The sequence below is a fragment of the Pezoporus flaviventris genome, unplaced genomic scaffold (genome assembly GCF_033815535.1).
Source record: "Pezoporus flaviventris isolate CSIRO_AGI_PZ_B2104156 unplaced genomic scaffold, CSIRO_AGI_Pfla_v1 ptg000023l, whole genome shotgun sequence".
Lineage (NCBI taxonomy): Eukaryota > Metazoa > Chordata > Aves > Psittaciformes > Psittacidae > Pezoporus > Pezoporus flaviventris.
Genome location: NW_026892571.1, coordinates 17,598,151 through 17,625,241, shown reverse-complemented (window position 1 = coordinate 17,625,241; position 27,091 = coordinate 17,598,151). Strand labels below are relative to the sequence as shown.

Sequence of the window (27,091 nt, the reverse complement as noted above, 5' to 3'; positions counted from 1 at the left end):
GATGACTGAAAGGGGTGTAGGAATGGCTTTGACCATCAGTTATGCCCCTGAAGAGGCAGTCTGGAAGGGCACGGGGATGTCTGGAGTCCATCAGATCCTTACCAAAGCAAGCTGCTGCTTGGCTTCAGGGTGGCCCGGAGCAGGGATGCTGCTTGTGCAGGAGCAGACCTGCCTTCTCCATCACATTATGAGTGTTTGTGATTCTGCAGCAACACGGCTGACCCAGCACATCCCCCCAGAGAGAACCACAGCAATAAAAAGGGCAATTACAATATCCTGCTGCTTGCAGACACCTATTTCACATGCATTCCCTGCTGCCCACGAGTGCCCGTAGATGGAGCAGTCAGGGGGTCAGGAGCCGTTTGGGTCAGCTGGGGTGCATGGTGCTGGGTCCAACTCACCTCCTTTTCCCTTCTCCCTTCTTCCAGGGGTGCACCGTCCATCCCAGACCTCAGACATCCCCGGATTCTACCCCCTCCCTCCCGGTGGAGTCGGACAGATCACGCCGTCGATGGGATGGTGAGTGTAGGGGCTCAGCCCCAGCCCTACTGGCTGCTCCATGCAAGGAACAAACGTGCAGCCATTCTCTGTAACCTCCACGGTGCTTTCACCCTTCTCCATCCCTCCCGTATGCTGCATGGTGGGGAGCAGGATTTAGAGTTGTTTTAAAGACATCTCTGGAGAGGCTGAAGGCTTTGTCCCAGCTGGAGTATGCTTGAAGCAGGGTTACAACCTGCCTGATTCAGAACTGTCTGCTGCCTTATATCTATCTGCCTGTGCGGATTAGGAAACCCAGGGAGAGCTTTCTGCCCACCTCTCTTAATCACACAAAAGCCTCTCTTTTTAAGTAGGAGGTAATTTTCTCCTCACTGGGGTTTTCAGCACAAACAGTGCTTTCCCTGAGCATGCCACTGGCACAGTGTAATCCAGTGGGATGCTGCATCCGCTCAGCCACAGTGCTTCTCAGGGTCTGACACACAGCGGAGCCCATTGAGAAACCTGCCCCAGGGACATGAGTTAAAAATGCATCAGTTTGTGCTCTGTGGTCATTGCCCCTGGCTTTTGTCACCCTGATGGTAAGGACATGGAGAGAGCTGGTCTGGTTACTCTTCAGGTGAATTTTCATGCCCATCAGTGACACAGGGGCCTTGTAGAAGCTTGTGGGGAGCTTGGTGGCTGCAGGCAATGATTTGGGGTGGCCAGGACAGGGGGAGAATATGGAGAAGGTGACTGTGGGGCAGGCAGATCCCCAGCAAAGCCCAGCAGAGACCTCCAGGTACAAGCAGGTATTGCAGAATGGGAGAGGTGAAGCGTATTAAAACACAAAGTAAAATGTTAGCTTTTTGGTTTGTTTTGTTTGTGAATCTCATGTTCCAGATATTTAACCACAAGGAAACAGAGGCTGAGGCCTTTGATACGGAGCTTGGCTTCAAAGAGATTACATTTTGCCTTCTGTGCTAAATCTGCTACTCTTGGGCGATGATTTAACTCCTCACACGATGTGATTCATCCTCAGGAAAAACAAGTACTGGGGTGACTGTGCTGTAACATGAAAGCAAGAGTTTGGGGTGAGGAAGGAGACTGTTTGCCAAATGCAGGGTCCACTCGTGGGGTGGGATGCTGTTGGGGGCAGCCCTGGGAAGGAAGCCTGGTTTGCACAGGTTGGTTGCTTGGTGTGAGAGGGGTTTTGTATTGCTGAGAGCTACTCTAGCATTGCAGGGGTTTGGCATCCTCAAGCAACCTCGTCAGACACGTTCAGGAGTGACTAATAGAGCAGATACAGTAAAGCAGCCAACGGCCTGGTGGAGCAGAGAGCAGCACCTCAAAGCACACGTGTCTATAACAGAGCCTTTGCTTACCCCTTTGCCTGCCCCAGATTTATGGAGAGAGCCCCAAAACCACTCCTGATGTGCCCAGTGCTCAGCTGAGGCTCACTGTGGTTGGGTGCAGAAGCACCAAAGCATAGAAGGGTTGTGGCAGCACTGACCCCCATGCAGCAGGCAGCAGGGGCTGAGTGCAGGATGGTTGTGCTGGGGATGCTTTAGCCGGTGCCATGTGCAGGAAGCAGCTTTTCCTCCAGGATCTGCTCAGAAATGGGGTTTGTTCTCACTGAGCACTCAGGAGGAGGAGCTGCAGTCACCCTCTGTAATTAACTGGGATGACAGTCAGATAAAAGCCTCCAAGTCCAGTCAGGTGAGTTTTGCTCACGGGAGCCTGGCAGCAAACATCACCCAGGAGCCTGTGAACCATGTCCCTCACCCGCTCCAAGCAGTGCCAATGCCACTGCAGCCCTTCCATGCCCATCCCATGTCTTTTTCCCCTCCTATCACCGGGTGACACAGCCGTAATCACGCATTCCCAACCATTAGGGACTGGTTTAGCCCTTGCATTCATTTGCACGTCAGACTCAGGCTGGATGAAGCCGCCAGTGCCCTTTTCTATCCCTGCATCCCAGCTCTGCAGTACCGTGTGTCGCTTCTGGATGAGTTCCGAGTGTTTTCTCAGCCCTGGGGCAGCCGCCTTTGACTTCAAAGGGTGTTTCAGCTTCCCGATGCTGGGTAGCACTTGGCTGTTTGTTGGGGTGTTTATACCCGCCGACATCTAAGGGGTGGGAGAGGGCTTCTGCCTGGCAGGGTGTAAACACAGCCTTTCCTGCACACAGATCCGCTCAAGCCAAGACACAGCAGCTCCCGGAGCAGCACAAACAGAAACCCTCCTCCCCAGCAAAGCTCAAGGGCCTGTCGTTATTCCTCTTCAGGGCAGAAACTATCTTTAGCCCTGAAAAATCCCTGGCATCCAGGAGCTCGTTGCAAGGCACTGCACTTAATGATAATGGGCTTTTTTTATTGCTTGTTAGAGCTGAAAATAGCCGATGCTGGTCTTAAGCACAGCTTTATGCAGGCTGGCTGGAGGGAGCATGAGCATGAGCATGGATTTAAGCACCCCATCGTGCCCTCCTTGGTCACCCCAGTTTCTATGCACAGTTTTAGGCTGGGAGCATCTTCTGTCAGGTTTGCAGAACAAGCCTGGGTGTTTTTGAGCTATCTCCGTATGAAAACAGGGGGGGTTCCCTCACTGGGAACAACAAGGAACTTCCTGCATAGTTATTTTACTACCTCAGGAATAATTCCCAGCTCCAGTCTGGTACATGCCTGGTCCCCAGTATGAAATGGCTTTGAAAAGAAAGGTAGGACTGAGGTTTTGGTGTGTTTAAAAATGATGGGCATCCTTAAAATGATGCACTGGGGAAATCAGAGCATTTATAAAGCACGGGCAAGGTGCTTACTCTCCATTCCTGTCCTTGGGCATCCTCCCAGTGCAGCCCATGACCATGCAGTCTCTTGTGCACCACACAGAGAGAGGCTCTGACCACGCTTTAGGGTTTTTTGGTCTAACTGTGGTCTTTTAAGCAACTCCTTCTGTATGGTAGCCACATGTCCTAATCCTTCAGCACACCTCTGCATTTTGCGTGTTAACAGGATAAGCTCAGTGCTGCAGTTACTGCATCAGGGATGGAGGGGGGGGTCATTTGGATCCAAGCTTTGCAGGGAGGCCCAGCTTCTCCCAAAATAAAGCCCAAATCCTGCGCCTTAAAGCCCAGGGGACACCAGGAGCATCCCACCAGTCAGAGCTGGGGCATCGGTGCTCCAAGTCCCCTTAGCAAAGAGAATCTTTAGGAGACACCACGTAGCTGTGGGTACTTTATAGACTCTTTCTTCCTGATCCCAGGCAGAGCCAGTCTGTCTATCCGCTCCCGTCATGTGGATTTAGGCAGCCGTATTCGTCAGCGCTTTCTGCTGGGGCTTCTTTCTCCAGGTGAGTATGAGCTGTGTGAGACAGGGCAGCAGCTCGGCCCCGCTCGCAGCTTGCAGTGTGTGCAATGGAGCTTGCAGCAGACCACGGCCACGCGCTTCCCGTGGCAGCCATGGGAAGAGAAGGAGGTTTTAGGCATTGTCTGGTCCAAAGGGTGTGCAGGGGAACATGGAGCATCCCAGGAGGATGCAGTGACTGAGGTTTAATCAGCAGAAACCCCTGTCTTCAGCTCACCATTGGGAAAATGGGGTGAAATCCATTGCTCAGGATTTTGCTCCTTGTCACAATCCTAAGCCTGAATATACCCCTGCTGCCACACCACTGAGTTTTGCTCTGCGGGGACTGATCTGTGTTACTTGCTCTCAGCCTTTGAAGCAGGACAGGCAGCGGGCAGTGATCTGCTGTCCTCCCATCAGCACAAGTCAGCTCTCTGAGACTGAAGTGCAGCTTCCACCTTCCCCATCCCATCATCAGGCAGAGAGCATGGGCTGGACCCTGCACATGGGAAGGGGTCAGCAGGAGGTGACCATGTCACTGCCTTGCTTTTCCCTGCAAGGACGTGGCCCTGCAGCACAACCTGCCTTAAATAGTGGGTGGGTTGAGCCACGTAGCAAAGCACCATTCATACTGCAAGTTTGTGGTCACCCAGGACCAAATACTGCCCTCTGTAAATACACCCAGAGCCCAGCGATGTCCCAGTGAGCAGCACTAGGGATGCCTGTGCACACCACATGTGCTCACACAGCAGCTTTTGCTTCTGCTTTGTGTTGTCCTGAAGAGCCATTAGCGGAGGTTTCCCACAGGAAAACCATGCAAACCCTTAGCCATGCAAAAACCTCCATCCATGCATCCCTGGATCCAGGCAGCCCCTTAGCCCTGCAGCAGAGGTGAGGGACGCTGCCAGCCCTCCTTACTCACTGGGGCATCGCTTTGCCCAGCCTTGATGATGAAGGCTAGAAAGGAGCTAACGGTTCCCTTTGGAGGCCATCAGCCTCCTGAGCCCAGCACAGGAGCTCCTGCTTGCAGGATTTGGGATGGGTTTTGCAGCCCTGCTGCAGCCCTAAAAGTACACCTGGTCAGATAAGGATCAGACTGTGCTGGTGGAGTCAATTAAACAGCTTTTCTTTCTGTGCCAGCATATCTAACGAACAGTTCATCTCCCATGGGCAATTCTGCCATCTCAAGCTGCAGTCATAACGTGGCAAGCTTGGCAAAGCTGGCTGCGCTGGCTTTACCCTCTGAAACTCTCGAGAGAGCTAATGAAGCCTGAAAGCTAGCGAGACCTCTCATGATCTCAGAGCCGTGTTGGTGGAGAGCGTTGCTTAGGGAAGGTGCACCTCCTAGAGTTGCAGTTCGGTTCATGTTCAGACTCATGCTGCTTCTGTTAAAAGAAAGGTGCAGGGTGGTCCTAATCTCTCCCATCCAAACCTGGGTTGAGTTTGTTGTTCCTTTCTGAAGTGCTCATAAGATATTGCAACAACAGAGATCTGAGTAGCTGAAACCACTGGTTGAAAGCACCCTTGATCTCAGTGGGGCTGGCTCCTGATCAGGCTTCCTCATGGCAGCACCCAGACTCTTTCCAGCCTCATTCCACCAGTGGGGGCAACCCAGTGCTGGTGGGCAGCTGCCTGCCCTGCACCAGCATCGCAGTACTCACGGGTTTGCTTTCCATGTCCTTTGCTTTCCCGTCTGCTTCTGCCTCGTCAGAGTGCCAGCTCGTGAGACGCCGCTCCGGCTGCCCCAGCATCCCGAGCATTCCCAGCACAGCCCTCCCGGCCAGCTCATCCGCTCTCTGTTGCAGGTTCACTCACCCGCTGATGCTGGGCTCTGGCATGCACACCACCGGCATCCCGCACCCCGCCATCGTGCCCCATTCCGGCAAGCAAGAGATGGAGCACTATGACCGGAACATGTGAGTTCATAGAGTCATGGTTTGGGTTGGAAAGGATCTTAAAGCTCATCTAGTTCCAAACCCCTGCCACGGGCAGGGACACCTTCCACTAGAGCAGCTTGCTCCAAGCCCCTGTGTCCAACCTGGCCTTGAACACTGCCAGGGATGGGGCAGCCACAGCTTCTCTGGGCACCCTGTGCCAGCGCCTCAGCACCCTCACAGGGAAGAGCTTCTGCCTAAGAGCTCATCTCAGTCTCCCCTCTGGCAGGTTAAAGCCATTCCCCTTGGCCTGTCCCTACAGGCCCTTATAAAAAGCCCCTCTCCAGATTTCTTGTCAGCCTTTTTTAGTAATTGGAATACTGTTAGAAGCTCCCCCCCTGAGAAGCTGGAAGTTGAGCCAGCAGGGTTCAACAGCATTAATGCTTTAATACCCATTTAATTTATCACTGTTAATGCTTGCGGGTGGATGAACACTGAGCTCTGCCTGCATCAGGCAGCAGCACGTGTCCAGGGTGCAGATTTCAGGTCCCCCCATCGGGTTGGTTTGGTATTGAGTCTTTAGAGCTTGGTGTCACCAGGCAGCCAGGCTGGAGGCACCTGATGCTCACAACTCCTCCTTTGGTCCTACCAAGGAAACCTCAACCAGAACCAAAGAGAGAGAAGGAAGCCAAGAAGCCCACTATCAAGAAGCCCCTGAATGCTTTCATGTTGTATATGAAAGAAATGCGGGCGAAAGTCATTGCCGAGTGCACCCTGAAAGAGAGCGCCGCCATCAACCAGATCCTGGGGCGGAGGGTAAGGACACGGGGGCTCAGCACCATCACCCCAGTGCAGCATCCCCATCCCTTGCACCTGCTCTTAAGCACGTAACAATCATCTTGCTTTCAAAACCGGCTGCTCTTATCCCTTGAACACATGGAGTCGGATGTGCTCAGGAGCGGGGTGGCCATGGTGGGATGGGCAGTGGGGGGGACAGTGGGGCCATATCTCACTGTCACTTGTCCTTGCAGTGGCACGCGCTGTCCCGGGAGGAGCAGGCCAAGTACTATGAATTGGCTCGCAAGGAACGGCAGCTCCACATGCAGCTCTACCCCGGCTGGTCTGCCAGGGACAACTACGTGAGTGGCTGCTCTGGTCGGGTCCCCTCCCTATGGCATGGGCTGCAGTGACCCGGGGTGGGGGGCTGACAACTGGGGTTTGCCAAACAACCCACCTGTCCCTGGTAATGCCAAAACAGACCAAAACCACCCCAAAAAGGGGGCAAAGATGATGCAGAAAGAGCAGAAGTCATGGGGCACCCCCAGCCTGCATTTCCCTGCAGCAGCACAATGTCCCTGCCTCCTTACAAGCACAGAGCAGGAGCTCAGCATCCATATGCAGCTTTGCAGGATCAGTGCTGGATGCTGCTGCCCTCCAGAGCTGCCCTTAGAGAAGCACCAAATGTGGCAACATCTGAAGGGCAGCAGCATCATGACAGCAAGACACCATCATCCTCCAAGATGAAGTACACCCTCCATGGAAATCTCCATCCCATAGCATCTTTCCTCTTGGCAAGGGCTGGTTCCTCTCTCCAGAAGATGCATCCAGAGGACGGTGGGCTCCAGAGGTGCCCATTGGCTCTCCCAGCACTGGCAAGAAGCTGCTTCGAGTCTTGTGGTTGTCGTAAGAGATGCTTTTCTCTCTGGAGCTCGAGCAGGAAGGAGGAGGAGGAATGTAGGTCACTTGTGCAGCACATGATGCGGATATCAGGCAGGAAATACAGTTGCTCCCACACTGAAGAAAAAGCTCACCGCAGCTCAGAGCTTTCCACCTTCACTCAAACCACAAGAAGTCATAGACAGAGTCAGAGGTCAAAGGCAGCCCTGCGAGCTGCCTGCTCCACACAGGCCAGATTTGCTCCTGTGCTGCTCTGCCCTCATGATAAGCTCATGAGGAGATGAGGGGAATTGTGTGTTGTGAATCAGAGGCAGTTTGGGGAAATAATTGGGGTTTCTTGTTAGTGAGGGGAGCAAGAAGAATGAGAGATCAGTCCAGAGCTGCAAAAAGACTGAAATAGAGAAGCAGTATTTGAATGTTAATTTCTGGGGATTTCCCAAAGCTTTCTTTCCCATTGGAAATGTGGAACACTCCTCCTGGTTATGCTATGGAGCAATTCCTGTTTGGGTGTAAGGTACCACATTAAAGGCAGCAGCAGCTTTCCCCAGCAACCCAGTCCAGCCCCAAAACCCATGTGCAGCACCCTCAGTTCAGAGCATGGCCTGACAGCCTTTCCTTTGATTCCCTAGGGTAAAAAGAAGAGACGAACACGGGAAAAGCAGCAAGATTCCAACTCAGGTAAACGTGTGTGGCTTCGGTACCCCTTCACAGGGGATAATCCAAAGCAGTTGTCATGTTTTACCATGTTTCCTTTTATTCTCCCAAGTTAACTAAAGAAATACACATGTATTTAGTTTTTAAGATGCAGCAAATGAACATTTCTGTGACTTTTCCATAGAGAACTTTGAATGAGAACATGGGTAGTATCCATCTCTATGTCTTGCCTGTGAAATGATCATTTCACCTGTTGTGGATTGAAACCCAGCTGCTGGCTGTACACAGCAGGACACTGGTGGTAGCTGTAAGAGGGAGCGTGAGTCCAGCACTGATCAAATGATCACTGACGTGCTGATCAAATCCCATTTACAGCACTAGAGAAAACCATGATGAGCCCTATAATTATACAGTAAAACTGCCACACCTTAGGAAAGGCCATGGAAAATAGCTTTTCCATTAAAACTGGAAGAGGAGTGGTGGGGGGCAGAGCAGTAGAATAACCCATGTCTGGGTCTCCTTGGCGCTAACTCTGCTTTCAGCCTGCTTCTGCAATGTTTCCTCCTCTTCTTTTCCATGCACAGTCTGAGCTCACTGGCAGCCCCATTTAGTCACTGCTGGAAAGGCAGGGAGCAGGTAAGGATGCAAACGCAGGGGGCAGGGAACACCTCTGGGATCTGGAAGCTTTTCCAGCCTTAAGAAATGTGAAGAGCCTGCAATTGCCCATATTCCCACAGCTGAAGCCATTTCCCAAACCTTCCCCAGCTGCCAGCACTGATCACTGATACTGCCTAACAATCCCTTTTTTCCAGGAGAGGTTGGTGCTGGCTCCATTCTGTTACAGGAACATGGGTTGTAGTCTGTGACTCGTGTGTTCAAGTGGCTAAAATGATGTTGCCTCTTTTCTTCCTCCTGCTCCTCCTCCTCTTTGTGCCTCTGCCTTGCCCATTCTCCGCCACGCATGCTTCTGTGTTCAGATCCTGCCTCTCCTAAGAAATGCAGAGCTCGCTTTGGCCTCAACCAACAAACGGACTGGTGCGGCCCGTGCAGGTGTGTATCAGCATCTCCTCCTGCTGGGGTGCTCCTGGGCGAGCGGGTTCGGCTCCGTGTGTCCCCCTGCTGCTCCGGCCAGGCGGGATGGGGTTTGCTCTGGTCACCATCAGTTGTTTTCCAAGCTGCCAGGGTCAGGCTGCTCCATGGGGTTTGTACCCAGGCTCCCCAGGGTGATGTTGGTGTGATGCTGTATGTGCTTCTCGGTTGATGGGCTTCCCTGCTCTTAAAAGCTTAGTTCCAGGGTGGAGACCTCTGATGCAGGGTTCTTCATCCCCTATTAGAGTTTATCACATATATAGGATCCTAGGGCCAGCAGTGAGTAGTTAATGGGTTTCTTTTTCCTGTTTATACTGGGGCTAGCCATGTATTTCAAGATCCAGTTCTTCTTGATGCTGGACTTTTGCAGTACCCACCATGGGTGGGATGGGAAAGCCTCAAGCAAGGCAGTCTGCAAGTGCCCTGTGCCTCTGGCTTGTAGGGAATGGACATGGCCAGGGGACAGTAAAACTATAGCAAAAGCTGGAAGTAAAGAATTGCTTCATGTGCTTCTGCAGCTTGAAGTGACTGAAATCATTGAGTGCACCCAAATCTGACCATCTGCAGAGTCCCAGCAGTGCTTGGCTACTGGCCTTGCTGGCACGGTGAGCTTAGGTCTGAGCTGCCACCGCATCCCATGCAGCAGCAAACCTCCCTGCTTGCCCTTTATACGCAGGGTAATGTCATCAAACAGCATTTCTTTAACTAATGAAGTCCTTTAACAAGTCACTGAGTGTCCACAGAGGGGTTTTTGGGACCCCATCCCACACGCAGCAATGCCCCATCCTGCAGCGCAGAGCACAGCTGCAGCTCTGCGGCAGTTCTCCAGCCTCTGCCTTCACTTCAGCTCTGAATCCAGCATCTCCTCCGCGCTGCTTCCCCATTAACACAGCTGCTGAAGTGCTCCGAGACCTCGGCTTGCTTCTGTGTTTTAACCTTTGCCTCTCAAACCCTGGTCAGTCACAGCTGCTCTGCAATTCCCCTGTACCTGTACTAACTGCTGCTGCTGGCTGAAGGGCTCCGGTCCTGTGTGCTCTGGTCACCTGCAGAGGTGCAGGATTTACTGAGGTTTCCACTCCACCGGGCAGGGACACCTTCCACTAGAGCAGCTTGCCCCAAGCCCCTGTGTCCAACCTGGCCTTGAGCACTGCCAGGGATGGGGCAGCCACAGCTTCTCGGGGCACGCTGTGCCAGTGCCTCAGCACCCTCACAGGGAAGAGCTTCTGCCTAAGAGCTCATCTCAGTCTCCCCTCTGGCAGGTTAAAGCCATTTCCCTTGGCCTGTCCCTACAGGCCCTTGTCCCAAGCCCCTCTCCAGGTTTCCTGCAGCCCCTTTAGGCACTGGAGCTGCTCTCAGGTCTCCCCTTCAGGAGCCTTCTCTTCTCCAGGCTGACCCAGCCTAGCTCCAGAGCAGAGCTGCTCCAGCCCTTAGAGCATCCCAGCTAAACCCCTTTAGCTGTGTAACAGCCACATCAGCCTTAGCCCACTGACTGGTTCATTATCAGCAACCAGATCTGCCTTTTCCCCTTATTACTTTTTAAATCAGATCGTTTGGTATCATCGCTGAAACTCTCCATCCTGCAGCTTCTCCTGGGATGTCTGTGGGAAACAGCTTCTCCTCGGGCTCATCTGCTCTGGGGAATTACAGCCCATGCAGAGTAACCTCCGAGTTCAATACTCGGTTCAGCAGCACTGTCATGTTTCATATCACATTAATTGGGTCACCACGGCTAACGATGATACTGCCAGCAGTAACAGCACTTCCCTTGTTCACAGCCAGTGCAAAGTCATGTTTAATACTGGGCCAGTTAATACATATTCTAATATGGTCTGGGTTTTCATTAGGAAGATCAAAGAAAGGTGTGTGCCCGCATTAGCAACTTCTCCACTTGAGCTGTTTCCCTCAAATGAGACACCGAGGCAGGGAGCAGGGCGGGAGGAGGATGTGCCTTTAGCTGTAAAGTCATTAGTACCATCCCCAGCAGAGGAATTGTTCCCTCACTGCTGTTACAGTGACATCTTGAGAGCTCTTTTGTTTAAAACTACCCTGAGATGCTGGAGGACCTGTAGCAGGTGAAGGACCTGTCACACCAAGAGAGGGAAACACCAGCTCAGCACAGAGTATGGAAGGCAGAGTGAGGCCGTGTGAGGGACTGACTGCATGGGCAGGAGGGGTTAAGGTTTAATGGAGTGGTTTGGGGTGGAAGGGACCTCAAAGCTCTTCCAGCTCCAACCTTTGCCACGGGCAGGGACCCTTTCCACTGGAGCAGCTTGCTCCAAGCCCCTGTGTCCAACCTGGCCTTGAGCACTGCCAGGGATGGGGCAGCCACAGCTTCTCTGGGCACTCTGTGCCAGCGCCTCAGCACCCTCCTTATTTTGATTTTTATTATTGGTATTATTGGTTTAGGGTTTATTATTGCTTTTATTTTTCTTATTTGGGGGTTTATTTGCTTTTCATTAGACTTGTTATTTTGAATTTTATTATATTAACTTTCTTTTTTATTCATTTTTATTCATGTTATTATTTTCATTTTTATTCATTTTATTCACTTATTCGTCGTTTTATTTTTATTCCTTTATCCTTTATGATATGACTTTTATTACTGTTCTTTTTACTCCGTTCCCCCCGTCCATCCCCGCGCAGTGGCGCCGCTGGGCCGCCATTATGGCGCCGCCTGGTGGTCGCAGCGCAGCACAGCCCCGGCGCCGCACTGAAGGGCGATCCCCGGGCGGGGTGGGGGGGCTGCTGGACTGAGGGGTCCCCATCGCTGTCCTGTGTCTGGTGTATGACCCCGAACTCGGCCTTTATTCACAGATAACTCTCTCCACTGTCCCTAGGAGGAAAAAGAAGTGCATTCGGTACCTACAAGGAGAAGGACGCTGTGCCAGCCCAGTTTCTTCCGATGGAAGTGCTATAGACTCCCCTCCCTCTCCTCTGGACGCACTCCAATGCATCTCCTCTGCTTTCCCTTCAGACAAGCTCGCAGCCCCCGCTGACTCCGCACACAGAGATCACCCCGACCCCTTCCCCGGCTCCGCTCACCTCCAGCCCCCCTCCGGCTCCTCCAGACGGACGCCCACAGAGTCCCCTCCACGCTGCGTGGCCTCCACGGGGACATAGTCCTGCGCCCCCCTCGGGGTACCGGGTACCTCCTTTCAGTGCCCATTGCCAAGGACCAGAGGCCACATTCCCCATCGCACTGTAGAACGTGCAGGGTTAGGACATGGGATGCCTTGAGGATGCTGGAAAACTCCTTTAGTTTTTATTTCTTTTGGGGGGTGGGAGAGGTGTTAAAGATAGAAAAGTGATCTCCAAAACACAAGGTAATGAGAACTTGCCAAGATTTAAAGTGCTGATGAGTAAACAAGCCTTTGTCCCTGCCCTGTGCTGCTTTTCTTTGTTTGGGGGTTTTTGGTTCTTTTACTGCATTATCTCCAGGTATGGTGGGAAGCAGAGCCCACCTCCCCAGCTTGCTGCAGTAGATGGTAGGTGCTATCACTCTAACACTGCCTTTGCTCCCTGCTTCCAAGTGTAGTCCTTCACTCACACATCCCTTGTAGCCGTTCCACCACGGAGCTGGAAAAGCTGGAATAGGAGCAGTTTTAGAAGCTGAAACTCAGTGTAGTGATGCCGGCTTTGATCCGACCAGATAACAGAGAAAAGGAGGGTTTCAGCCGAGGAAGTGAACGTTTCCAAGGTGCTGTTACAGGTAACAGGTCTCATGCAGACGTGTGCCATGAGCATGGCAGAGGGAAAGGGAGCACCGAGCACAGGAGCTGGACCAGCCCCTGGCAGGGCTGAGGACCCATCGCTCACTGCAGGGGCTGTGCAGGGGCTCCCCTGCTAACAGAGGCTGTCCTCTGTAGATCATGGTCACGGCTCCCTGGATGCTGGGTAAAGCCTAAAAGTCCTCCTGGAGCTCCCTCCCCAGCACAGTCCAGCAGCTCCTGCTCCAGGCACCCTCAGAGCCCTTCTGTTGATGCTTTGGTGGATAACTTCCTAAAATCCCCTTCCTCTGCTTTTGGATCTGCACAAGATCCTCCCTCCACCCTCAGGACGATGCCAAAGGTTCAGTGTGTCCTCTCCAGCTTGAAAACCTTCACCACTTCCTGGTGTTCTATTTATGTTTGAGCTTGACCAACACAACCCCGCTCTGGCCGGGCTGAGATCAACCTGACCCCATCTCAAGCCCAGATGAATCCAATTACTTCTTGATTTCCTTTGGGTGTACAGGCTCCCCCCACCCAATCCAGCCCAAATCATCCCCTCCTTGAAAGAGATTCCAGACCAGTGAAGGGATAAATAACACCACACAGAGGGAGAGGGGGGTCTGGTTTTTGTCCTTACTGGGGTTTAAAGTCCTGAACACAAATTATGTAGTAATATTATTGTAGAACTGCAGAAATTTATGACCTTTATAATGTACAAAAATATTTTTATATTGTTTTTCTTAATGCAAAAAAAAAAGCCACAAACCCAAATATTTACATTGGACTAAACAGAACTTTTTGAACCAGTTTATGCCTCAAAGATTGAAAAGGATTAGTCTGTAGAACAGCTTTGGGTTTGTTCCCTTTATTTAGGTAGTTTGGCTTTAGAGTAGCATAGAGTTGGGTTTAAGTCCAGTCTTAGTTTAGATCCGAACCTGTCGCTTTATTCCTCTCCTGTGTAAATGTAACTTCAGAAGCACTGAATGAAAGCTCCTGCACAAACCTGAACAGGATGAAGTCGTTTTAGCGGTTGAAAGAATCGTTTTAAAGCTTGAAAGAGACATTTTAACCCTTAGGGAAGCAGCATTACCTGACCCCATGCCTGCCGTACATTGGGCGATGCACTGATGGTGCTCGGAGGGGTGGTTAGGTCTGGAGCTCCATGCTCTGGTTTACATTACTTTGCCAGCTTAGACAAGCAGGCACCAGTGTTGAACAAGGAGCTGCTGCTCAGGCTCTTCCCAGACCCCCCCCGAAGTCTCTTTTTATCACTTGTATTTAAAACACACCCAAAACTTGCTTTACAGAACAACAGCGATGGCTCAGCTCATGCCTGTCACTGAGACCTGCAGTGTATGGGGCTGTCAGAGCATCAGCCCCTGCCAACGCCACAGAGGACAAAGCAGCCTCAGTGGCGTAGCTTAACCCAGCACTGGTGTAAAACTGTTGTAAGTTACTACCCAGTTGGTATTATGGGGTTGTCCAGAGAAGCTGTGGCTGTCCCCTCCCTGGCAGTGTTCAAGGCCAGGGGCTTGGAGCAAGCTGCTCTAGTGGAAGGTGTCCTTGCCAGTGGCAGGGGATGGAACTGGAGGAGCTTTAAGGTCCCTTCCAACACAAACCAGGCTGGGATTCTATAAAACAAGTTAGCACCAGAGGCAGGAATAAGAGAGAAAGCAAATGGGCATAAATAAGACCAGTGGGAACTGAGGGGCAAGCCCCAGACCTATTAACCTGCATCCCTAGCCAAGGAGCAGCCCTCACCCCTGTCAGCTCACCAGGGCTTTCACGTGCCGATTCCAAGGCTGCTTTGGTCAGTCTCCACAGGGGCTCAGGGCCCATCCCTACAGCAGCCTCCTCTAAGCCTCTTTATCCCATCTAATTCCCACCCAGTCCTCACAGTGAATCCCACTGCCCCTGGCAGCACCTCCACACACAACCCGAAGCAGCTATACCTGCTTTTCCGAGCTCATGCTTGCTCCACATGGGCACAGTGAGAGCTGCCCTCTGCTCCTAAGTGCTGCAGGCTAAGCTCAGACTGCCTCTCGGTGCCCTGCAGCACATTCAGTTTAGGCTGGTGTAACTGAGAACAAGAGTTCAGAGCTTCCAAAACACACGAGATAAGAGACCATGAAGCTGCCCATTGCCAAGACAAAACAGTGACTAAGAGCTGTCCCCAACACCAAAACAAAGTTACCTTGACTAATATCAGAAAGTGTCTTTAGAAACACCCCATGAAGTGTTCCTAGTTTGTGTTAATGCTCTTTTTTTTAAAAACAGAAGGAAAACTTTGCCCTTTTTTAGTTCTTTTCACAGCAATTTCAACTCTTGCTTAAATCCATCATTCGACTTCCTGCAATCAGTTTAAATGTACAAGTCCTGGAAGTACCACTTCATTAAAGCAGAGTGCAAGCACTGTAGCAGGGATCAATGTGTTGCAGCTGTACTTTCATTTGTCCAGTGACATCCACCACTTGTAAGTTTTTTACTTCATTGAATTTGTATGTTTTTGGCTTTTATGTTCAAAATATGTTTATAGCTTTATAAATAAAGTAACTGCCAGAGTGGCTCTTTGAGATGGGCCACTGGGAGTTCTGATCTGAACCTCTCAAATAATGATTTCTTGGAAGTTAAGAGGATTCTGCTGCTTCTCCCCCCCGCCCTTGATCATTTGTATGACTAGATTCTAGGATAATTGCTAACAGGCTTCAATGGGTAGGACTGAAGTAGTAAACCAAAAGTAAGAAGAAATATATGGGTTCATGTAATGGGACCTTGGGTCACAGATACAGCTTCCTGAGCAGTCCCTGCTCTCCATGGTCTGATCTCCCCTTCTCACTGCTATCAAATATCCAGTGAAATCAGGCGGATTCTCCAGTCAACTCTAGATGGGAAGAGCCAAGCATTTCCCAATCCCTGGCAGTGTTCAAGGCCAGGCTGGACAGGGCTTGGAGCAAGCTGCTCTAGTGGAAGGCATCCCTGTGCCTGGCAGTGGGTTGGGACTGAGTGAGCTTTAAGGTCCCTTCAACCCAGACTAGTCTGGGACTCTATGTCCCAGCACTGGAGTGCTTTATGCCCCCTGACAACACAGTATCTAATCTGCCTGATAGGTACAGAAGCACAAAGGCTGAATAAGCAGATGCATCCAAAGCACAGATGTGAATGCTGCTTTGGAGCAAGTTAACAAATCCTTTCATTAATGGCTACAAAGATCACCTACAAGCTGGTAAAGCATCACAATACCTCCATCTGCATTGCTTACTGTTTAATTTCCACCTTCATGTGAGAAGTCACCCACTGTGTCTGACTGGTGGCCTACATCAGTCACTAAACCAAACCTTTACATCTGTTTCACTTCAGTTAACCACCGCCTCAGTGCTCCTGTTTGTACATACACCCAGTAGCAAGCAGCAGGCTGTCTAGTTCCAAATAACTAGCACCATTTGCAAACAAAAGTTTAAAAGCCCTTTATTAATCCAGAAGTGGAACACTGATATTTAAAGTGAGATAAGTACGTTTATTACGGATCATTCTACTCTAAGGTTTATACAGAGAATGGAATGCAATACAAGCTAAGAGCACACCTCAAAGATCTACCACACAACCATCCCTACTCCCTATAAGGGAACTGTAAAAAAAACAAAAGAAATACAAATCAGGAAACCAGTTACTGTTTAACTAGTTGCAAGTGGCTTTGTCCAAGTTAAGCTGATATTGCATTAGCTCTGTATGCAATAATTAAAGTCTCTACAAGCCAAAGGTATCGCAGTCAGAGGCATAAGATTTCATATGGACACATGAAACCATGTTTTAAAGAGCTACATCACAAGGGCTGTTTAAAATTGCCTAAAACCCAGTCACTACTGACATGCACAGGTCAATAATAGTAACTTTGGTAATGTCAGTCATTTTTGGTCAAATCAGGATTCCACTTTCAACAGGAACATATAAAAACACACCAATCCTGTGCATAAAGCAACACACTTCTCATCTGCTACCAGCTAGAGGCAGGTCTTCAAGACATGGTTGAAGGATTCAGATTTCACTGTCGGGAGCTTGCTTCGTTCGAGATCACATCTTTCACTAGTCTCTAAGGCCAGACTAACAGGACAAGAAGGTGGTCAAATAGTTTCTCTTTTTCATATGCAGGACAAGAACATCTCAGAAGTCCCATCACTTTAAGCTTAAACACTAATTCTGCCCACAATGGTTCTGCAAGGAATCCAGTAGCTTGTACTTCACCTGCTTCCCCAAAACACATGCTAATTAGCCTTTCTTGCTGAAGCTGTCAATACCCTGTAAATGCAAGTGTCTTGCTCTTGAGGAAGAAGCCACAGGTGGGTTTATTTACAATGGAGTCAATCCTTAGCATTGGAACTGGACTTGAACAGTTTCAAAGTGTAATGAAAATGATAACCTGAAGTGCTACTTCCCATATAGAATCCACACTTAGTTCAGTTTTATTCATTGCAGAGTAAAGTAAAAAGACATCCAATTACACTAGTAAAAACTGAGAAGATTTAAATTTGTACTCAAAAAAAAAAAACCACTACACATGCAGAGGGAACAATATCCTGCTAACACAACTTCATTTGCTGCTGCATTTGTCTACTATTAACAATTATGAACAGAGCAGTGCAACTAGTATTTGGAACAATCCTTACAGTGTTCGAGTGTCAGGCACAACGCTTCACTTCTCTTCACACCACTGGTTCTCTTTGCGTACCTGAAAGAGCAGTTTAACTGTTAGTATCTGCAGTGAACTTCAAGGGGGTTGTACATCCCTGTGAGGATTCAGGGTTCCTCACTGCAGGAAGGCATAAACTCAGAAGCAGCTCTAACTTTTCATGCAGGTTTGTACTTCGAGATTCAGTCTTCCAAACTGACCTCTGTGTCCACAGAAACCAAGAAATGTATTCCTCATGCCTTGATCTAAGCTGAATTGGTTTTTCCACCAAGCAAAGCTTAAGACTGAACTGCTTGTTTCACAACAGCTCTGAAGACAAGCCTGAGCTCAGAATTCACTGACTTTGTATTTAAGAGTCATCTCATTCTGCTCTCTCCCAGCTCTGCCATTTTGCAGTCAGTTTGGTGTTCAAGACCAATGACTTCATTACTTAAGCATCTAAACATCTTGCCTTCCTAGCCACATAATACAGCTTCAACATTCTTACTAACAGCAAACCAAGCCTGCCATGAACAACCTTGATGCGTCCTCACCACACACATTTGAGCTAGGACATCAACACACTTCGACTGTTTCAGCTGATGGCCTGCAAGCCCTGTAGACACCAAAAGGTTGACCACTAGTAGCAACCCAGTTATGAGGGGCTGATGCATTTACATTTGTTGTTACCAGGTCAGGTGCATCACACATTGCATTTTAAAGCCCCACACAATAACTCAGCATAGAAAACCAGCTAAATTATAGCGAAACCCAAGCCAAATACCTGTGCTTCCTCCTCCTCAGTGAAGTCATTCTTGATGTTGAATGTCTTGCGAATTTCTTCTGGAGTTTTCCCCTTGATCATGTTTGCAACTGTCTTGCACGTGACATCAAGCAAGCCTTTGATGTCCAGGTAATTTGCAGCCTGTAGAAGAGTTTCCACATTTAAAGCCTCCTTATCAATACTGTGCCCTCTGCAGATGTGCTCCCCAAGTTACGCTGACACTGGAATTGTGCAATACTCAACTGCAAACACATCACCTCCACTCTGAGGAGCTTTACCTTGAAGTAACAGGACCTAAAACTTGCTTGCCAAACAGAAAGGGAAGTCATTTGCACTATGAAAGACACCCCCATACTCCTCCTTATACAGAGCTCACCAAAGCCTGCAAACACCCAACATCTTTAGTGCTGAAGTGCTATGAACTAGCCAAGATAAGCAATGCTGCCTCATGGTACCACACAAGGTGAAAGCCAGATTTTAATCTGCATGCACACCTCCAGAACTCCACTTCTAGTAGTAAGCCCTCAACTACGACTCAGGAGCCCCAAGAATCAAGACAGCTCCAGGGCCCCAGATTCAGAAAGGTCAAAGAAGTCATTCCAGAGCACAAGGACTTTAGTTGTGAGTGGAGCACTCACAGACACAGCCTCACGCACCCTGAGCACTTACCAGGATAAGTTCAAACAGCGTTCCTTGGTCTACTTTCAGAAACTCTTGATCCCACACAGGGATGTCATCTGTTCGCTTCTCTTTGTTCTCATCATCCTCGGGAGGAGGTGGATCATCCTTGTGGTGGGTGCACCACTGAATCACCTAATCATGGGTTTGATAGGAAAGCTTCAGCACAATCATTCTCCCATTAGGCCCCAGCTAGAACTTAACTTTGTTTTAGAAGAAATACACCTTTTCCTCTAGATTAATAGTAGAATCCTGTGTAAACACACCCCAATACCCAGTATTTGCATTTCAGAACAACTGATCCCCAGCCCTGGAGTGCAACAGCCTTTTGAAATACTAGTAGTAAATCACTTACCATCTTAAAAGCCAGCTGCTGGTGTTACAAAGCTACTCGACCCTGCGCTAACACACAGACGACTGTGCAAAGAAAACCTAAACCTCAGTCTTTAATCTGTTTGTAGAAGCACAGTTTTTATTAAGCAGAATACTACAGAGGGGAAGAGTGGAGCTGGTAGCAGCCACCAGCAGGGCAGGTTCACATGGCAAAAGTTTGCCTTTTTGTTTTAGTAACTTGGGAACATGCAACCTCAGTCTCATCACCCAGACAGTGAAAAGGAGCAGGGATCTAGTGCAAGTAAAATCCTGTTCCGTTCTGCCCACCCCAGAGACTTGACAAGTTTGAAGTTACTTACGTGTGTGTTCACTAGGAAATAACTCCTAACCCAGTATTTACCCCCAAACTGTCCAGTGCTTATTTTAACACACTACTTTCTACTTCAGAGCAAAAAGCATCTTCAGAGACAACAACGTACTTCTCTTTTCTTACCTGACCCAACAATAATCATGGTCTGTTACTGAATTTCATGCCATCAAGTGCATGATGTCTCAAGCACTGTGACTGCTGCACAGTTTCTCCTAACATTTGGATCCTGCAGAACGACCTCAGTTCACAGAATCCAATTAATATCCGTGCTTTAATCCCATGCAATACTGGTGTGCATAGATGGCCAGCACCACTTCCACACCGCTGGAACCCTATCTGGCCTCCAGCTGCTGTTCCAGGTGGTCACCCCATAGGTCTCTTACCTCAGCCCAGTCCTCAGCTCCCCCAGATGCCCGTGTTCATGCACCTCTTATCAATTCAGCTTGTAGCACATGGAAAGTAGCTTTAATACAACAGCTCAAAATACCCAACTCCAACATGAATTCCACATTTCATCTCTGCCATAAGCACAACCACTTTCAACATCTTACCTTTTTCAAGATAGCTGCATTAACGTTTGGAAGAGGGACTGGGTCATCATCACCTTCATCATCCATCCCCAAATCTGAAAACACAGATGACTAAGCAACTGGCAGGCAAAACCATTCACCCTTCTCTGAACTGGGCCACTTCACCAGTTCTCCAGTGAGGCTGAATGGATTGGCAGCAATGGAGCTCTAACTGGTGAGCTCAGAAGGTTTTTAGATGAGGCTCTGTGGAGCCATTGTATGTACTAAGTTACACTCAGTTGAGGCTAAGTAGCCAACAAGGCTGCCTCATCAAATGAGAGCATCAACGAGCCATCAGTTAAGCAATCAGTTACTTGTTAAAACCCAGCTTACTAGGTCAGTGTTGTGGGAACAGGATACATGGAATAATCAAATACTTGGGTACATCTACCACTTTCAACAGCTCGAGCCACAAGTTAAACCAGAGCGTTCCAGCTGAGATCTCCCATTCCCTTCATTATTAAATAAGGATTCAGATCTACTGTGGTAAGAGACAGTGTTTTGTCCTCTACAAGAGTAGCCAGTTACCCAGCCTCTGAAGCACCTGCACTGCTTCTTACCAGCTGAAGAAGTTCACGTGCTGGGACAGCAGCACAACCACTCAACCAAAAAAGCCTTCCCAAAGCATGCTCCTGATACTCCTTGGTTTAAAAGCTTGTCAGCCTGCTGTAGACACAGCTGGATAAAGTTTGTCACTTTGTCCCCTTGACATAATTAAGGAATCAAAGTTAAAAATGAGATTAAAACATAATTAAACTTTGGCCTTGATACACAGCAAAACACCGCATTAACCAGCCTTGATTAGAGAATATGCCTTTCTGATTACACAGATGCTAACAGCTGGATGACACCCTAGCTTGTCAAAGATTAGCATCTTGCAATTAGTAGGATATTAATTGCTATTACTTTGTGTAATTGAGTAACAGCAGATCTTCATTCATTATATGCAGAGGAGACAATTCTACATCACCAAGGAGCTTAATTTTTAAGCACAGACAACTGTCACACCATCCTCACTGATCAAATCTGTGCAGTTACAATAGCATCTACTTCTGTATTCAGGCAAGTCAACTCCTGTTATTAATGAGATATTAATTAGTCCTACTTCTTGTCTGGAATAACTTCCTAGATTCAGAAGCTAAAATACTGCATATGTCACCAGTTAACACAGACTTCAGGCACACTCAGAATGGGGTGGCAGGTACTAGTGTAAGAAGTGACCAGTCCAAAATTGCTGCTATGGGGAAATAATTCAAGCAGCAGCTCACATTTAGTCAACTCTGCTCAACTTGTCCCCATCACCCCCAAACCAGCAGTTTTATCTGTTATCCAAAAATTCCTACCTGACTGGCCATCCCAGGATGCTCAACACAACCTCACCCTTTAGCTCTTCCCCTTCAAGCTGCAGCACCCAACAAAAACATCTATTAACTGATGCTTAACCAACTGTACTGCAGATGCATTTCACCTGTACAAGGACACTGGTTCTCATTCAGAGCAGCAAGAAGCTAGTTTACGGTGCCTAACACCACCTACCATGTGTAACCTCCCTTTAGTCAGCACCAAGTGTCACTAAACACCAGCAGTGACACAGCTTCTGCATGAGAAAGCTGAGAATTGTGCTCCCTAATGTATTCCACAGAGAGAAATGCTTCCTGCTCATGTTGCTGGTCATGTTCTACAGCATCTTATTAACAGAATCAAAGTGTTCAAGACTTGGGAGTATTTCAGCCTCACTCTTATTGTTCTTATGTGCAAGTGTCACAGCCAGCCAAATATTCATACCCAAGAACACAATTTTAACTACATCAACAGAAAGTGTTTCTTTTCTCCCAAGTTAATTCATGAATACACCCAAAAACTGGGAAAGCCACCAGGAGACAATGAGGATTTGCATGGAGGGATCAGACACAGCTTGCTCTGTATCCCAGCCATCTGGCAGACCTCCCCTCCCCCCCACAAGCTCCTTTGTTTCAAATGTATGTCAGCAGGAGATCAGAACTGAGCATTTAGCCCAAATAATTTAACTGCAGCCGTAAGCTCACAATATAGGTTTCATTTCAGCTCTGCAGTGCATTGCTTTATGATCCCCCACCCCATTTTAAGAGATATTTACATTGCAAGACTGGTTTGTGGGATTAAATAATCTTGGGGTTTAATATTATTAGATGCTCTGTTTGCTGAACTCTTACAATAGCAAAGCAGGCTGTAAGCAAGGCAGTGGGGTGCTCACTTTTACAAGCCTCCTTCTAAGCGGTTCTTAACAAGAGGACTGAAAGTTTAAGCTTTATGTGAGAGCACACCCACCCAAAAACACAGTTTCAGCTATGACAGCAATTGTCTGGGCTGTTCTGACGTCAGGCAGAAGCTGCCTCATAGACCTGGGAATCCTTTTTCAGGGCAGCACCAGTTGGTCTCCTTTGGTCACAGCTCCTGTCCAAGAGGCCTCCCTGCATGCACTGCTACCTCTGCACAAGGCAGTGCTCCTCAAGGGCTCATGCTCTTACCTTCCAGCATAGTCTTTATAGTTACAGACTGCTTTGCAATTTCAACATCAACTTCAAAGATTTCTCCATCTGAACTCTGCAGTTTAATCGAAGGCATCTACAAGAGAAGGACAGTTACTTCCACACCATATCCAGCAGATGTTACAAGTTTAGCCAACCCAAAGATGGGCATTACCTTTACTATTTATATTGCTTCTTACCCACAGCAGATAGGCCAATGCCACTTAAATCCCTCAAGTTATTCACTGCTCGAATCAACAGGCCTAAATTCGCTAATCCTCATGCTTAAGAAATAAGGACTGTTGGAAGCTGAACATGAACTTCAGAATACACAGATTAAGTTATTACTGCTTATTTCTATAGTGGAACACCAGAGCAATCTTTCTCCTGACTTGACTTTCAACAACGCTTCCAAAACACGACCTGCCCTCAAAGCCAGACAACTGCTCCTCACTTTGAGTACTCAAATAAAGCCAGACCTCAAAAGCAGGTTTCAAACAATAGCCTCTGGAGCAGAATGACAAAGCTGAGGTTGGAAAGAGCCCCCTCAGAGCCCAGGCCAGCCTCCCTCCTCCGAACACAAAGAACAGGTTACTCAGGATCAAAGGCTTCCCTGCAGAAAAGCATGTGGCTTTCTGAAGAGATTAAAAAGCAATACATCACCACAAGGAAGGCTTTCAGCACTCGGTACTGCTCATACAGAGTAGGAAGTTAGCTCAGCACTTTGTTAGCACTAGCAAAGCCTAAGATGACTGTGCATTTTAAAGTTTCTCAAACAAACTGTATTAAGACCTGCAATAAATAGAAGCAGCTTTCAGAAGCACTAACAAAAAACAAGCAAGCTCTACAAGAATGCATCTTCCCAGATATTTAACTCCAATCCAGAACCAACACACTTGATACAGCAGGTGGGAGGCTACAGCTTCTGCCTGAAGCTACACATGAAGTTTGTCTGTATCACTGCACTTGAACCAAGGAACTTGCCTGACCAGGCACACTTTATAAACTGGTTCTCAACAAATGAGCAGGATGTGTTGCAAGTTCCTCACCAAAGCATCTGTTAGCAGCAAACCATTGCAACAGGTTCACGTTCCTTGAGTTACCTGCTTGAAGAGCTCTAAGGCAAGTAACTTGTCCTGCAAGGCGTGAGGGACAAGGCATTACACGTTCATTTCAAACCTAAGAGCTATGCACACAAGTTCCCCACAGCAGCACCTGAGCCACCCAAATTGAATTAGCTGGACCCCTTTCAGCAAATCGACATTATCCCTTTTTGAATGCCTCCTGCAGGTCATCAATACAGCCAAGCCTGACAGCACTGCAACAAACCCAGGCCGTGGAGCCCGGCCAAAGCGCGTTATTAAGCAGCTCACACCAGCTCGAAGCCCTCACTGCTTTCATTCCCATTTGGCAGAGCAAGCAGCTAGTTAATGTTTACACAGCAATGTAACCCTATATGATAGCACTACCTCTAATTGAGATGGGTGCTCTGGAGGAACACACGAACGTTCCAAAGATACAAATATAGCCCCAAATGTACGATTTGGATTAAAACACACAGCGCTGAGCCGGGAGCTGGAATGATGGTGATCCAGGCACACATTCCAGACGCAACGCACTCGTTCTTGCGGCGACCGCCTGCAAGCACTCAAGAACGAACCCAGCCTCATATGCCAGCCTTCGGGTGCTCGTGTCTAGGGTTACATAATGCTGCACAATGGAGCCAGCACGACAGTGATGCTGCTGCCTCAGTGAATCCAACCCCTGCAAGAACATTTGCATCGAGACCCTTCTATCACCCCAAACCACTTCTATCCAGACCTTTAGGTTACTGTTAAGGGTCTGGATCAGGTAGCATGAAGTTAATCTAACGCCTTATCACATAACAGACAAGGATTTCATCCAAATGTCATTGGTTTTATACCACAGAGCTCTGCCTCCTAGAAGGAAGAAATACAACAAGTAATTTTCAAGCAGACCGCACTACAGCTGTGGAAACAGGCAGGCCTCAGCACCACAACCGGGTGACTAAGCAGCGCAGGCCTGAAGCTCCATCCCACAGAGCCATACAGGTCGGGAGGCCGGCAAAAGGCAAACCTGAATTACAGCGGTCATCTGCATATAGAAACCTGAATCGCAAGCGCTCAGCCCTCTCAAACAGGCAAGGCCGTGCCTCCCACAGCTCCTCACCGACACCCGCTGCCTTCCCTTCCCCTCCGTGCCGCTGCCCCTAACCCCTCACACTGCGAGCTCCGCGGCCTGACCGGGGGCAGGGCCTCGCCGTTATTTACCAGACCCCGCAGCCGCGCCCCCCATCCCCACCCCCGCACCTCCCCTATGGGGCCCGCAGCCGCTCCGGCCCCGCGTTACCCAGCCAGGGCCTCGGCCCGCATCCCCCCCAACCACCACCGGCAGCTCCTCCCGCGCCTGGTTCCCCGCGGCCCGGCCCCCAACCGCCCCAAGCCCAGGGCCTCACCGTGAGGCGGCGGCGTTCGGCTCCGCGCGGACGGGACCTGGCGGCGCTCGGGGCCCAACTGCGGCGGCGGCTTTATATGGCGGGAGCGGAGCGGGGGGAGGGAGAAGGACCCGCCTCTCGCTGCCTCGCAACGGCCGGGCTGCCCGCGGCGAACGCCTGACTGAAACCCCGCGGCCCTGGCTCCCAGCGCCCCTCAAAGCGAGCTGGCCGGCACAAACCGGAGCCGCACCGCCCTTCGCCGGGGGAGCAGCGGCGGAGCGGAGCCGGGGCGAAGGGCTGGGACGCGGTAACAGCCGCCGAGGCTTGCAGGCAGCGGCGAAGCCGCCCCGGGAGCCAAACAACGGGCGGGGGCCACGCGCGCGGACCAACGGCTGCGGAGCCCCCCCCCCTCCCCCCCCGCGGACCCCTGAGGGACGGAGAGGGCTCGGGCCGGGGGTGAGGCGGAGCGGGCCGGGACCGGGCCGCAGGGGGGAGCCCAGGCCCGGGGAAGGGCGCTGGGGGCCGCCCGGTGCCGCTGCCCGCTATGGGGAGCGCGGCGTCCCCCTGGAAACCACCCGTGATGGCGACGGTGTGTCCGTGGGCCGGCCCGAGCCCCCTTAGGAAGCAGCAGGGGCTGAGGCAGGAGCTGCACTGGAACAGTGGCTCCTTCCACATGGCTGCAACAACAACGGCCCGCTCCCGGCGAGTGGGAAAGCAGCAGCCACAGCTCGGGACAGTTCGTAGTGACAGGAGCGGAGTTAGGTCTGAGGAGCCACCACCGAACACCCGGCCCGGATCCCAGCAGGAGCTTTAGGCTGGAGCCCGTTAATGACTCTGCAGGCACCAGCTGTGTGAGGAGCCGCCAGCTAGCAGCCAAGGCAGGGCTGCGGGGCACAGCCGGCGCACCCGAGCGGTGTAGCCCAGCGCAGGTAACATCTGACAGATCAAGAGTGTGTGAGGGATAGGGACAGGCACTGGGTTAGCTATAAGGAAGTTCTTCCCTGTGAGGGTGCTGAGGCGCTGGCACAGGGTGCCCAGAGAAGCTGTGGCTGCCCCATCCCTGGCAGTGCTCAAGGCCAGGTTGGACACAGGGGCTTGGAGCAAGCTGCTCTAGTGGAAGGGGTCCCTGCCCGTGGCAGCGGGTGGAACTGGATGAGCTTTAAGGTCCCTTCCAACCCAAGCCATTCCATGGGTCTGTGATCTGAAGGCATTTGCTCAGTGAGGCCACCAAAGTGACCGCGAGCTGCTTGGGGCGCTGCTTGTGCTGCCCAACACCCCACTTGCTCCATGTTACAGTTGAGCCCTCTTTTCCATCAGCTGTCCATAGCACCGTGGTTTGTAAGTAATTAAGGTACTTAAACAGGGGCAGCTCGTGATTGTGACAATTGACTTCAAATCCTGATTAAAAATGGGTTCAGAACTGAAGCGTGTTTTCACAGCGCTTTAGTGCAGGTGTAGCCGCACTGCCTGTAATCAGACTGGTACCGGCAGCAGCGTTGCACCGCAGAGCCCCAGCGCAGTGTAAGTCACAGCTTTCCCTTCCCTTGGGGTCCCAGGCAGTGCACCACACACCTCAGTGAGCAGACGGCAGTCATACCTGGAAGCAGAAATTAACCTGCCGGCATCAAGAATTTCCCTGAAATTTGGAAATTCTCAGGTCAGGAGCTCATTTTGCTCATTCCAGAGTCCACAGCCCAGGACAGCAGCCCCCTCACAGAAGTATTCCTTCTTTCCTTAGTCTTCTCCTGAGTGACATAACCAATGAGACCACAAATATCCCAAGTATTCGAATTAAATAGGGGTGACTTTCTGGAGAGGTGCACGACTCAAATACAGAGTCTCAGCCAGGAAGAACCTCTTAAGAGCTCAGGGCACAATAAGGCTCTTTCAGGTCAGGCCACAGCACTTCAGCAGGTCTC

At 50.1% G+C, this 27,091-nt stretch overlaps 2 protein-coding genes and 1 long non-coding RNA gene across 9 annotated transcripts in view; 1 reads left to right on the top strand and 2 right to left on the bottom strand.

Annotated features, from left to right (window-relative positions):
* The window catches only part of TCF7 (transcription factor 7), a 61,460-nt gene extending 49,225 nt beyond the window's left edge, over positions 1-12,235 (top strand). The window contains exons 5-12 of one of the 7 annotated variants that reach the window (XM_061457085.1): positions 429-519; positions 3,730-3,816; positions 5,615-5,725; positions 6,337-6,499; positions 6,715-6,822; positions 7,990-8,038; positions 8,992-9,064; positions 11,941-12,235. In XM_061457085.1, coding sequence (XP_061313069.1) covers positions 429-519; positions 3,730-3,816; positions 5,615-5,725; positions 6,337-6,499; positions 6,715-6,822; positions 7,990-8,038; positions 8,992-9,064; positions 11,941-12,223 — 965 coding nt within the window. In that variant the 3' untranslated portion in view covers positions 12,224-12,235. Of the gene's footprint in view, positions 1-428; positions 520-3,729; positions 3,817-5,614; positions 5,726-6,336; positions 6,500-6,714; positions 6,823-7,989; positions 8,039-8,991; positions 9,065-9,621; positions 9,647-11,917 lie in introns of those variants that run through there. The other 6 variants (XM_061457090.1, XM_061457088.1, XM_061457086.1 and 3 more) reach the window with 6 other exon arrangements.
* The window catches only part of LOC133271191 (uncharacterized), a 62,768-nt gene continuing 43,808 nt past the window's right edge, over positions 8,132-27,091 (bottom strand). The window contains exon 2 of the long non-coding RNA XR_009744034.1: positions 8,132-10,454. This is a non-coding gene — a long non-coding RNA (uncharacterized LOC133271191). The remainder of the gene's footprint in view (positions 10,455-27,091) is intronic.
* Positions 16,263-25,244, bottom strand: SKP1 (S-phase kinase associated protein 1). Its single transcript, XM_061457094.1, has 6 exons — positions 25,194-25,244; positions 22,718-22,814; positions 20,193-20,266; positions 18,930-19,073; positions 18,261-18,401; positions 16,263-17,536 (listed from the first exon to the last, which is right to left on the bottom strand). The coding sequence occupies exons 2-6, from the start codon at positions 22,812-22,814 to the stop codon at positions 17,501-17,503; spliced, it is 492 nt and encodes a 163-aa protein (XP_061313078.1). The 5' UTR covers positions 25,194-25,244; the 3' UTR covers positions 16,263-17,500.